The sequence below is a fragment of the Diabrotica undecimpunctata genome, chromosome 8 (assembly GCF_040954645.1).
Source record: "Diabrotica undecimpunctata isolate CICGRU chromosome 8, icDiaUnde3, whole genome shotgun sequence".
NCBI classification, from domain to species: domain Eukaryota; kingdom Metazoa; phylum Arthropoda; class Insecta; order Coleoptera; family Chrysomelidae; genus Diabrotica; species Diabrotica undecimpunctata.
This window is the reverse complement of record NC_092810.1, coordinates 63,124,418-63,137,821: the sequence shown is the minus strand read 5'-3', so window position 1 is coordinate 63,137,821 and position 13,404 is coordinate 63,124,418. Positions and strand designations below refer to the sequence as shown.

At 32.8% G+C, this 13,404-nt stretch overlaps 1 protein-coding gene across 1 annotated transcript in view; it reads right to left on the bottom strand.

Annotated features, from left to right (window-relative positions):
• The window catches only part of Pdp1 (PAR bZIP family member Pdp1), a 351,185-nt gene extending 338,005 nt beyond the window's left edge, over window positions 1-13,180 (bottom strand). Inside the window, exon 1 of the mRNA XM_072540390.1 lies at window positions 12,780-13,180. Within this exon, the coding sequence (XP_072396491.1) occupies window positions 12,780-12,873 (94 nt within the window). The 5' untranslated portion in view covers window positions 12,874-13,180. The remainder of the gene's footprint in view (window positions 1-12,779) is intronic.
• Between the last annotated feature and the right edge of the window lie 224 nt (window positions 13,181-13,404).

Below are 13,404 nucleotides of genomic sequence, written 5' to 3'. Positions count from 1 at the left end.
GACAGTCATGAATATACTGCAACGGTTGACGGCGTAGATATCTCATCTACAATATGGAAAGATAATAAAAATATCGTCTTGCTTTCCACTTTTGCAGGTATATCTCCATAAGACGCTTTGATAAGACTGCGAAAAAATCTATCGAAGTAGACTGCCCGTTTGTAATTAAAGAATATAACCACCATATGGAAGGAGTTGATCTCATGGACAGCTATATTGGAAGATACAAAATTTCTGTAAAAAGTAGGAAATGGTACCAGCTATTTTATCACTTGCATGATTTAACAGTTGCCAATTCCTGGATACTCTATTAAAGAGCGACGGTTGCTAAGAACCCACAGGCCAAGCTTAAACACAAGTAGCTTTTCGCACAAAATTTGCAAAGTGTCTGTGCAAGATGAGCACAACCACAGCAACAAGAGGGAGACCAACTACATTGGAAGCTGACATCCGAGACAAGAAAAAGAGAGAACCAGCTCAGTACATTACCCCCAATATGGACACTGGCCGACTATAAAATATAACAAACAACGGTGCAAATATTCCAATTGTAAGCGGTTTACACATACAAAATGTCAGAAATGTGGTTTGGTACTGTGTTGCATTTTGGCAACAAACCTGTTATTGTCAAAAACAACTGTTTAAAATTAAACTTGTGTTTTTATTATTTTTTCATCATTTCTAAGCTTCCGCTAAAGGCCCTTTTTGATATTTGATATCAATAAAAAAAATCATGCATTTAAGGGTTAAGATGTCGCAAAAAGCACAGCTATATTTCGATCACTAATAAACAAAAACCCAAATGGTACTTCATATACGTAGTTTTTTGTCAATATAAACATATAATATAATTTTTCGTTCTGCAGTAAGATGTAAATACCACTCTGTTAGTTGAAAGATCCCCTTTTTAATTGGGTAAGTTACCTTATAATTTTCTTCCTTATTTTTATATTTCTCGGTTCTCCGTCAATCCAAACCTGATTAATACTATTTTTTCTATAATTTAGGATCTTAATATTCAGGTCTCTTATACCAATTTAGACCGAGGCTGTCAATTCCAATTTGGACTCAGCTTCCCAAGTTTGCAAAAAATATTATTCTTAATTACGGCTACTTACAATATTTTTCTTTCATCTATTCTAAGATAGACACGCCAAGCTGCATGTTTCATTCATTTTAAGAAAATCTAATTATCGATTTAAAGAGATTGGTGTTAATTACGACGAAGTACTTTCTTGTTAACACTCGAACAATACATATTTTATTATTGCGATTTGATGTTATTGATATTTTTTGTGCTCTCTCTATTGTAATCATGATTAAAGCTGAAATTGATTAACTAAACATTATTTTTTTGTGTTCTTTAGGTATTTGCTTTTTTTTATTGCATATATATTGCTTTTTTTATTGCATACTTCTTCATATCGATATACAGTTAATTAGTTCCAATATTAAATATACTTTTCTATATAGTGAATTGTATAATTTTTGTATCATTCAGAACTGAGTATCCTATTTCTGGTAATTCGGAAACTGTAAAAACAGAATTCTGTTAGGGTAACTTACGTGATATTTTGTTATTCACGTTGCCTTAATTATCTATCGTTCACGTTTTTGATTTGCATGGGTAAATCACAGGATATATTTAAGTAATGCCCTACTACTTCAACACAACATTCAATACTACAAGAACTGTTCGTAAAACTGGATTCAACTGCATTAAAACAGAGTTATTGTTTGTTTCACGTAAAACATCGTCCCACTCTGTTTCAGACATATCAGCATACTGCTGCAACTGTTCGTTTGTTAGGTTCCTTTTGTTTTTCATTTAATAACAAACACTACAAGCCCCAAAACTACTCTACAAAGACGCACAATATCTTTACAAACTAAACACTCCTAAATAGCGATTCACGACTGATACCCACTCAGAATCTGGGAAGGCGTCGTCTGTTGGTACGTAACATTGATCATCTCAAATAAGCATCAAATTGACACTACGAGATATACCGAGTTGGTCTTGTTAGTTTATTTCAGGTAAGTACGAGATAACTCGTTATTTAATATTGGGTCCTGGAGCCCAATTTGCCAAAAAGCCTCTGGTACTAAGTGAGTAAAGTAACTAATAGCAAACAATGTAGCTTTAAAATGAGAACGAATCGGGGAAAATGTGAAATCTGACACGTTAGCAAAATAACTAATAATAATGAAAAATCAATATGACTCTCGATGCAAGAATTAAAGCTATGAAGTGGGTGATCTTGTTTGGCTCTATAATCCACAACGTCGTCGTGGCTTGTCCCCTAAACTGCAAAGACAATGGGAGGGTCCGTATGAAATTAAAAAGAGAATAAATGACGTAATATACCGAATTAAGAAGTTGCCGAAAGATAAACCAAAAGTAGTTCACATAAATCGTCTTGCACCTTATGGTGGCTCAAATGAAACAGAAGAAGCACGAACCCTTCAACATGAAATCTAAGATGACCAGCGACCAAGCTTTAATGAATTTATGTCAAATTACGCAGAGAGAAAGAGTGCTAGATTTGGCGTGACCACAGAAGTTCAGCAGGATCTTTTTAGAGTTCCGCATAAGCTGTCTCTCTAGCCCACTGTGTTGCCCAAGATCTTGAGATGACTAAAAGAATCTCATCCGTATTTTATAGGAAATTCGGTCGTTTGGACGAGTTAAAAAACCAGTAGCCTAAAGTTGGAAGAGTACTGAGAGTAGAAGATGGTTCTCGATCTTTGCTGTATATGGTGACCAGGAAGTCGTATACAGACAGGGCAAGCTACGATGATATATGGCGTACTCTAACTAATTTGAAGATAATTGTGGCAATTATGAAATCAAGAATTTGGCCCTACCCAAGATAAGCCATGCACTAGAAAATCTGGACTGGAAGATTGTCAGAAGCATGCTTGAAGTGATCTTCCGAGAAACCGGCGTACGAATTACTGTGTGTTGCATTAACCCGAAGGGATCGTGTCCTTCAAAGTCAGTAGACTGTTATTTCTTCTTAAGGGGTTCATGCAGAGCTGGAGAGTCCTGTATATTCCGCGATGCTGGGCCTACATATAGAGTTGCTGATCGGGACGCTCAGATCTAAGAGGGGAGCAGTGTTACGAACATGCATTGTCCATGTAACGGTTGCATCTCGAAAGCGTCGAGAACTTTCCATAGATGTATCGAGCGCGGCAGAGGCCGATTGCCGTCAAACAAAGAATTAGAGATGGTACTACTCCAGATGATTCTAGAACAATACTTTTCGTATATATATGTAACGATTTTATGGGTAGAGAGAGTTGATAAGATATTTTCGAACTGTAAACTTATAAATAAATATATTTATATAAATTCGAACCGCTCGTTTTATTTAAAAACGCTACAGTATTGTACCCGTTTCTTATCTCACCTACAGACACGCTCTCTTCTTCAATCTACATATCCATGATATTATTTCCTTTATCGTTATCAAATATTAGATTACTTAAAAATAAAGAATATATAAAATTCTTGATCTTAAAATTAATTTTTTAGTGCTCTTAATTATCTTAAGGTATTTATTAATACTCGTGTGAGATATAAATACTATTTTAATACTAAATTTGAGAAGTTTATTGAAGAATTATTAAATTTGTTGGAGTTTATTTATTATTATCTATATTTACTAATTGTTGTTGGTATGTCTATAAAAATTATTTGACGTCTGTCATAACAAATACATACTGATATTTATTAACAATGAGATCAATTTAATGAATATTTCCAGATTTAATTTAATGCTGAATTTTATTTTGTTTATTGTCAACAAACATCAAGTGAGAAAAATCGTAACGAGATGATGTGGAATTTATATTTAAATGATGCTGGTTGGTAATTAGCCATTTCTCAAATCATAAACTGCACATGAAATTTCAGTACATAAGAATTGTGATTTTTGTCAATTTTAAAAGGGTTGCTTGTAAACATATTACATTAATCAAAATTTTATTAGGAAAATTCTCGTTAGTTATTTACCACAAATATAACGAATGTAAGAAAAATGGATACATTATTCCTTGGAACTGGCTAAAATTCCAAACCGCGTCATTGTTGTTACCATGTTAAGTATGAATTAAAAGTTCTAAATATGGTTTAATAATTTGGCGAATTGATTTATCAAATAAATATTATAATTTGCTTATTCTATCTGTATTTTCGTAATGAAAGCCCCAGCTCCACCTATCCACAAAAACTACTACTATTTTTAATATATATTATAGGTCATACCTATGTTACTGATTTATTATAAAGAAATGTTTATTAAATAAATATTTTTTATTTAATTAAGAAATAACGTTGTTTACAAAGAAATACAGGATTTGGAGAATTTATAAAATAACTAGCTGGCCCGCCGAACTTCGTACCCGTTAAAATTGTATAATGTATCAAAGGTTAATAAGCTCCTCTTTCGAGTCTATGGGTAATAAGATGAATCAAGTCGAGGTGTCAATAGCAATCTTACCATTTCGAATATCTAGCAACTACTTCGAAAACACAATTGCACTATGATCTTATTGCAAAAACACTTACATGTTATTTGCCAGTTGGAGCGTCTTTACAATCCGCCACAAATTGGATGATTTTCCGCATGCGTTTAGTTCATCCGCAGCAATTAAATGGGAAATAATTATTAAAAAAGGAACAGTATAAAAATAGGATCATGGATCCACCAAAAATGTTTTTGATTGCTACGGATCTCTTTCAAAGTTTTGTTCAGTCCCTGTAATGACCTTTTGTGGGCCAATTTCAATGACTACCCAGTGATCATCAAGAAAGAGACAAAAGTAGGAACTTGTGTACCTGTGACATCCATAATCCGTCAGACGACAACATCTGATAATTCCAACGACAAATTCGACCAAATGGTTGCAGTTGCGGGACAGTTTCTAAATCAGATGGAGAAAAGGAAATTAAGGGAATATTTTCGTACTTAAAGGAGGAAAGACGGGAAGAACAACCGTTGTTAAGCATAAAATTGATACTGGTAATGCTAAGCCAATTCGTCAAACAGCTCGACGATTACCACAGGCGAAAAGAGAGAAAGCTGAAACGATTGTTTAGGAAATGAAGAAAGACGGGGTGATAAAACCTTCTACGAGCCCATGGGTCTCTCCGGTGGTCCTGGTTAAGAAGAAAGACGGAACGACGAGGTTCTGTGTGGATTACCGTTTGCTGAACGTTACCAAGAAAGATAGTTATCTTCTGCCTCGGATCGACGATACATTGGATACATTGGCTGGAAGTAAATTGTTTTCTACTTTGGATTTGAAGTCTGGATACTGGCAGGTAGAAATGGACCCAGTAGATAAAGAGAAGACAGTCTTCACTACAGGATCTGGATTGTGGCAATTCAACGTTATGCCATTTGGACTCTGTAATGCTCCTGCGACATTTGATAGGCGTATGGAAAATGTGTTGAGAGGGTTATCTTAAAAAACATGCCTGGTTTATCTAGATGACATAATCGTCTTGAGGGAGACATTTGAAGATCATCTAAAGAATTTAGAAAACGTTTTTAATCGACTTAACGCTGCCTAAAAGATAAATTAGTGTAATATTGTATAAATAAAGACTTTAATAAACTAAGTGTTAAAATATCTTACAATAAATAAAGTTAATAAATTAGACTAATAAACTCAGTTCAATATATATATATATATATATATATATATATATATATATATATATATATATATATATATATATATAATTATAAGTCTATCTATCCATACTGACATTTTTACTCATAATTTCCTATGTTAGTAATAGCATGGCGACATCTATTAGTTATACTGCGATTTAAATTTACAGAAAAACTGTTTTTAAAGCTTTCGGTAATTTTTTGAAAATTATCTTATACCCCCAAACCTTCTCTTCATAATAACAAACATAAAAAAGAAGAATTATCAAATTTGGTGAAGTCGATTATCGATTAAAAAAATTGGTTTGATAATTGAGGCAATTTTTATTCTTATTTTTATTTTTTTTTATTTTATCTTTATTTTCTTATTTCTTTTTTTTTTTCAATAACTAGACTTTCTTTGGTAATATTTATCTTAACTATGTTTCACTTGTCCTTTATTGTTATTTATATTACTAACCGAACCTAACATGTTTGTTTACATAAAACTGTATCTACTAAAAAAAGTGGCTAGCCAACAGACGAAGTTTTGAAATAAAATTGTTTCTATACATGGTGGTTCTTAAATAATTGTACAAATAGGTAACAGTAGATTCTACAATTTCAAATATTACGATTTATGCCTTGCTTACTTGCTTTAATAAAAAGTTGATATTAAGAAAGATACAGAGTGTTGAAATTTCAATGATCAATTGAATTGATCAATTTCAATGATTCAGTGATCAAATTGAGAATTTAAAATTTTATTTTTCGGCATAACTTTCATGTTTGTAAACATTTATGTATAAAAATTCACAACAGCTCTTGAATATGGAAAATTATAATTTGATGCATAATTTGATGGGATATCGTCTCATTTGAAATAGCATCATTGGTTCAAAAGAAACTGCTGCAGTATTTATTTCTTCATTATGTTGGTTGTGAATGTTTATGGAGTGTAGACACGTTGATTAAATGAGTCTTATACACCATAATCGGGCGGATGACATTCTGAGCTACGTACTGGCCAAGGAAAATTACTACCACGACCAATCCACTACCCTCGTATAATGTGGTGGTACACCATCTTGCATAAACCACATATTTTGCATTAAATTTAATGGCAAATCAATAAAATCATTTTGTAAAAAATGTAAATAGTTCTTAACATTCAAATTACGAAGTAATTCGCATGGCCCTAAAAAGTTATTACCAATTATTCCACACCATACGTTATTCTTAAATTCATGTTGGAAATACCTTTTATCGACGAAAGAGTGGTCAAGATTTTGACTGTATCGGATAATATTTGCAAATTTGCAGCATAAAGGTAAATCTGCTGGTAAAGGGTGAAAATGCTCGCGTTTTAAAATTGAAATAATATTTTTTAAATTTAATAAAGTAATTTTTAATAAATTATATTATATTAAAATAATTCAATAAATTATTATATTGTATTATGTATATATTATGTTATAACTAAGGTTAAAATATATATGACTGTAACCGAATTGATGAAGACCGTTATTTCGTGAGACTGTCTCGTGGTGCTTCTTACGTGACGCTAGCCTCAGCATTTTACTTTTTACACAAATAATACAATGGCAGTATAGAAACTTATAGAAGCGATAGAGAAAAGTTTCAGTAACCTGTAAACATAATCAGCTACATCAAAGTGTGCATCAAATTATAATTTTTCACACTCAAGAGCTCCCAGATGTAAATTTTTATACATAATTGTTAACAAACATGAAACTTATAGCGAAAAATAAAATTTTTAATTCCCACTTTAACACTCTGTTATCTTTCTTGTTATTAACATTATTAAAGCAAGTTGGCTTTAATCGAAATATTGTAAAGTGTAGAAGTTACTGTTTATTTTTGTACAATTACTTAAGGGCCACCCTTTATAAAATTAGATAAATGTTAAATACTAAAAATAATGAAAAATATTGATGATCGTTTAGATATACGGTTTTAAAAGAAAATTATTAAAAAATGTATCTTTAGCAACACGCAGCGGAAGAAACTTTAGATAAAAGAAAAGTTAACAGAAATAAACAGGAATACAAAACACCATGGTACGACGAAAGGGTGAAAGCACTAGCAAATGAAAAGAAACAATTTTTCCTAACATACAAAGAAGTGACGACACCGGAGGCACGAGAAGACTACGTGAGAATCAGGAATAAAGTAAACCAAGAAATAGATAACATCAAAAAAGAACACTGGGAAAAATTTACCAAAGATATGGAATACGACCTCTATGGATCCCAGAAAAAAGTGTGGAAGATGATAAGGAGACAAAAAACAGAAATGAATGAACTTGTACGCATAGATAACATTACGGAGGAACAATGGACTGAGCATTTCACGAAATTATATGGAGAAGGAGAAGAACAGAGAAAGAATCATTAACGAAACTCACGATAGAGTACTAATATTAGAAGAAGAGCTACAAGAACGAATAAAAAAATTAAAAAACAGAAAAGCACCTGGTCCTAATAAGATAAACAATGAACTGCTAAAATATGGAGGAACAACACTACGCAAATGGCTCCTAAAATTATTTGTCGATATAACAAATACCGGAGTAGTACCAGCAGAATGGAAAGAAAGTCTCCTGCTACCGATACTTAAAAAGGGAGACTCGAGAAATCCTGAAAATAATAGAGGCATTAGTCTGATGAATAGTACATTAAAATTGTTAACGGCAGTCATAAAAGATAAAATCGAGGAAAAAGCGAACATGGCACATGAACAACAAGGCTTCCGGAAGAACCGCAGCTAAATGACATCTTAAATTTGTTACAAGCTGAACAAATAGACCATCAGATAAGAAGGACAATTAGTGAAATTAACAAGAACAACAAGACCAGAGTTATAATGCCAACAGGGGAAACAGAATACATAGAACTAAAAGGAAGAATTCACCAAGGAGACTCGCTCAGCCCATTGTTATTCAATATGGTGATAAATAATTCGCGAAGTAAGAAAACGACACGGATACCACATGGGAGCGAATAAAATCACGATACTATGCTATGCCGATGATGCAGTACTAATTGCTGATAACGAAAATGACCTACAAAGGCAGCACACCTTCAATATCACAGCAAACAAACTTAATATGAGAATATCAGTAGAAAAAACTAAATGTATAGTGATCAGCAAAGAGCCGCGTAGATGCAAACTAGAAATAAACGTAAAAAATGGAAAATTGTAGAACAAGTAATGAAATTCAATTAGCTAGGAGTAGAGATCACTAATGACAGGGATATAAGAACAGAGACCACAAGGCAAGCATCAAAAGCGGCAAGAGTAAGTGGTTGTCTCCGAGAAACCATATGGAGAAACAAATATCTGACCACGGAAAGCAAAATGAAAGTATACAAGACAACAGTAAGACCAATCCTAGCATATGCAGCGGAGACAAAGACCGATACAAGAAAGACGAACCAACAAATCAACAATATCGAAATGAAAGTATTCAGATCAATAGCGGGCATATCATTAAGAGACAGACAAACCAACAGAAGTATACGCGAACAATGCAAAATTCAAAATATTAACAGGTGGATAAAAACAAGAAAAAAAAACTGAAACGAACATGTAAACCGAATGGGACCAGATAGATAAGCGAACATCTGTAAAAACAACAAGCCGTATAGCAGAAGACCCGTTGGAAGGACACCAGAAAGGTGGGAATATAATGTACAGTCAACAACGACTGAAGCAGAATAAGAGGCAGACAAACAGGAGTAATCCTAGTCGCGCGAAGAAGAAGAAGAAGGTTTTAAAAGTATTGACCGTAAAATAAAAATGACTGTTTTATAAATATATTAATCAAATATCATCTGGAGTGGCAAACACGAGACTATAGCTTATTATTTGTAGTATACTGTTATACTTCTAACCTATTGTCAACAAACGTCTATTATAGTCTATTAATAACTTGTCGATTATTTTGCTTATTCTGTCTGTCTGTCCGTAATGAAAACCCCAGCGCCGGCATTACATCATATCTACGTTGTTATTGGTCAGATTGAAGCGTGTGCTACGTTAAATGAAAGGCGGGGGGATAAGGATTAAAGTAGAATAGAAAAAACTAACAAGGCGACTAAAAGAGCACTACACAGCATATTCGTTATTGATGACGATATGAATAAAAATAGATTTACTCTAAGACAAATTTTGATTTATTGACTTTGGTAAGTATCTGGCTGAGTTTAAAATAAACAACTGATCGAATCCTAACATGCGATATAGCAAATAAAAAAAAAAATGTATAACGAATATATATTAAGATTTAAAAAACAAACAAGGCGCCTACCAACAGGGCACTACATAGTATCTTCATTATTAAGGAACGTATATAGCGACATCCGAGATATCATAGGGCATTATGGATAAAAAAAGATTTACTGTAAGACAAGTTTTGATTTATTGACTTAAAGAATGCCTCTGGTCGAGAAAAAATAAACAACTGATCGATTCATAACAAGCGACATAGCAAATGAAACGGGAGGATAACGAATATATTAAGATAGAAAAAATCAATCATTAGACCGGAGTCTGTTTGTTAATAAGTGGCAAACAGGATACTATAGATTATTTGTAGTGTAACGTTTTGTGCGTCCTAAAACGTTTTATTTTGCATTTGTCATATTTATTCTTAATGTCAAAATAAATCTGGATAGAATATTTTTGGTGTGACAAAACAGAAGCATTTTAGTAGAAAATCATACGTTCTTGAATTCCCATTGCGTTACAATCGAGCGACATTCTAATGGTTTAATAATATTGTCTCTCTGTGGTATTTCATCGGTTTCGATTGAACTTTTTAGGCGCGCTGCTAACAAAGTCGCAGTGGCCATGATGATTTCCAATCTCCGATAGGAGTGGCACGAGAAGAAGAAGTGGTATTTCACTTTTATATTATTTTATGGGAATATTAACACATACTTAAAAAATAAATCTCTAATTACATCTTTGTGTTTTGAAAACAGATATCTCTCATATATCTTACCTGAAAGTTTTATTATATCCGGCCGTAATTTAACCTATCTTTACTACATTGTCAACATATATTTTAACATTAGTCTTTTACAAATTACAAGTGTCTGAAAAAAATTTACTTCAAAGCAAAAACTTCAAGTAAGGCAGTTATTTTGACCTGTATACTTAGTTTAATATCAAAGAAATACTTATTAATAGTTAAGATAACAAGGAAACAATTTCAGAGCAATACAAGTAAACGTTTTATCCAGAACACACTACAAACATATATATAAAATCAATCTTTTTTAGTACAGAGGAAAATACTTTACTGTCTTCTTTATTTCTTTTTGTTCTGCAGAATATACTACCTTTATTACCCGCGACGCTACAGCCCATTTTGGTCACGGACCTAAACAATTACCTGTCTCTAAGTATATCGATTATCACTGTTCGCCATCCTTTAATTCCCAGCTTCTTCAGATCTTCTCCAACATTTTTAATCCAGAGAAGACTGTATTTCTCGATGTTTTTGACTCCTAGTGGTCAGATCGTTTTTTGGCATCCTTTCCATGTGACCTGGTGATTTTTCCAACTACCGTTATCATTTCTACTTTTTCAACTTCTGCATACATTATGGCCACCTCATTTTTGTTTATTGTACGCCAGACCTCTAGTAGATGCGGATACTTCAGTCCTCAAAACTTTTATTTATATAATATCACATAAGTCAACCCGATTTTAAATACTTTATGGGGGATAATAGCAAATAGTTCTTTCTGCCAAATTTCAACCTCACCTTGACGTGGCATCGACACATAACTAACTACACTCTGACGAGTACAAACAGAATAATTGTAAGAACTGATATTGAGTAAATGCAATTTGAATTAGGGAATAAAAAATTCCTGGTCCTCCAGGTTGAAGATGAAGTATTTTACTTACAACAACATCCCAAACAAATACTTTTATTAGAATCTAACATACCTAATTACCAAATTTTGAATTTTTCTACTTTTCTTGGGTGGAATAGATCCAGCTTCTTTAATTTTGTTATTAATGCTGGGCGATTCTTTTTGAAATACTGATAAATACAGTTTGTTATTAGGGTTTGTCCTAGATTTTTTGTGCTAAAAGATATCTGAAAGTATAGGGAAAATACCGGTAAGTACAGTTATTAGTTTGCTTTTATTTTTTGTGTAGTTTCAATTTGCTTTGAATTTGATATTGTTGTGTAGTCTCAATTTGAATTCCGGCTGATAAGTTGCCTTTTAGGTACAATATTTTCTGTAATTTCTTTAACTTTTCAAACTGTTGTTGAATTCTTGTTGTTCAATTGTACACGTTTTTATCACTTTCCGTACACGTTCCGTAATTTCTGTATCACACAATAATAAAAAATTGTATGCTTCACAAATCTTTTATTCTTATTCATATAGTTTTTTAGTTATAGTATGCACTTGTTTGATCCTGAATTGGTTTCTGAAAACATACCATAACTGTTAGAAACAGAAATTTTATTATGGTTCCTTTATCAAAACTATTACGCTATTTATAACACGCGAAATACTAAAAATTCATATTGTAATATAATTATGCCGGCAAGATTTAACTTTTATTTGTTTTAAAAATACGAGAAATATAAGATACTTTTAAAACTAATAATGTTTTGTCAATATTTTAAAAATAAAAAGCGGTTATTTTCGTACAACAGTAACTGACAAAAAATGTAGCGAAAAAACAAACAAAAACGATTTCCTGTAGAACTATCACATGCCCGCCCATGATAGACGGTAATGTGACATTGTCGGTCGTGCGCATGCGAGACCTACTATGAAACATGTGACTGTCGCTTTTAGGTTGATAAGGAATTATTAGAATATTCTTTAGGGAAACAAATTAAGACAGTCTTTAATGAAACTATCTGAAATGTAGTGCACATATAGTATATAATTATGTACAGTTTATTTATCGGTCTAACACTTAAACAGTTTTTTATTTTAGGCAAATATTTCTCGTGCTGCATAGTTTTAAGAGTAAGACTCTCGCTAAAGCAATGAGTTATAAGATACCTTATATTTAGGATTTTCCTGGTATTCATTTGAAAGGACTTACCGTTTATTAGTGGAAAATTATGTCCAGGGTGTCCTAGAAATGATTTAAAACCACTTTCGAGCAATATCGGCGAACCCCTATCCTTGTAGCTCATTTCACTATCACTATCACTGAAATTATAAATTGATCGCGGAATTTTGGCGGTTTTATTTGAGTGGTGTCAAACACCCCTCAACCACTCTCACAGTAAAAACTGCCGCTACGATCGCGGAATTAAGACTAGAAGTATAAAAACACTTGACTACGTACGGACGGACCAACGCAATCAATTTGGACTAAAATAGTTGGCTCTGAAAACCGACATTACTGCACTCTAGCGCTTCGACCCACTGTGCTCTGGGTTACAGTCCAAGGTTGATAACGCGATAATAATATTTGAAAATTACACATGATAAATTGGACGGTGTTGTGTTGGTAATATATTACAACATAACCAAAAGGAGACGTTCGCAATCACACTCTGACATATTTTAAGGGCGCACGCTCACACTTCCTGCTACAAACCCTTTCTGTCACGGAGTTTTAAACCTACGGGGTTATCCAAATAAGTTATATCCAAATATTTTGTTTTTATTTACTTGTCAATGGGATTATTAACTGAAACAATTGAATTGAAAATATGGGT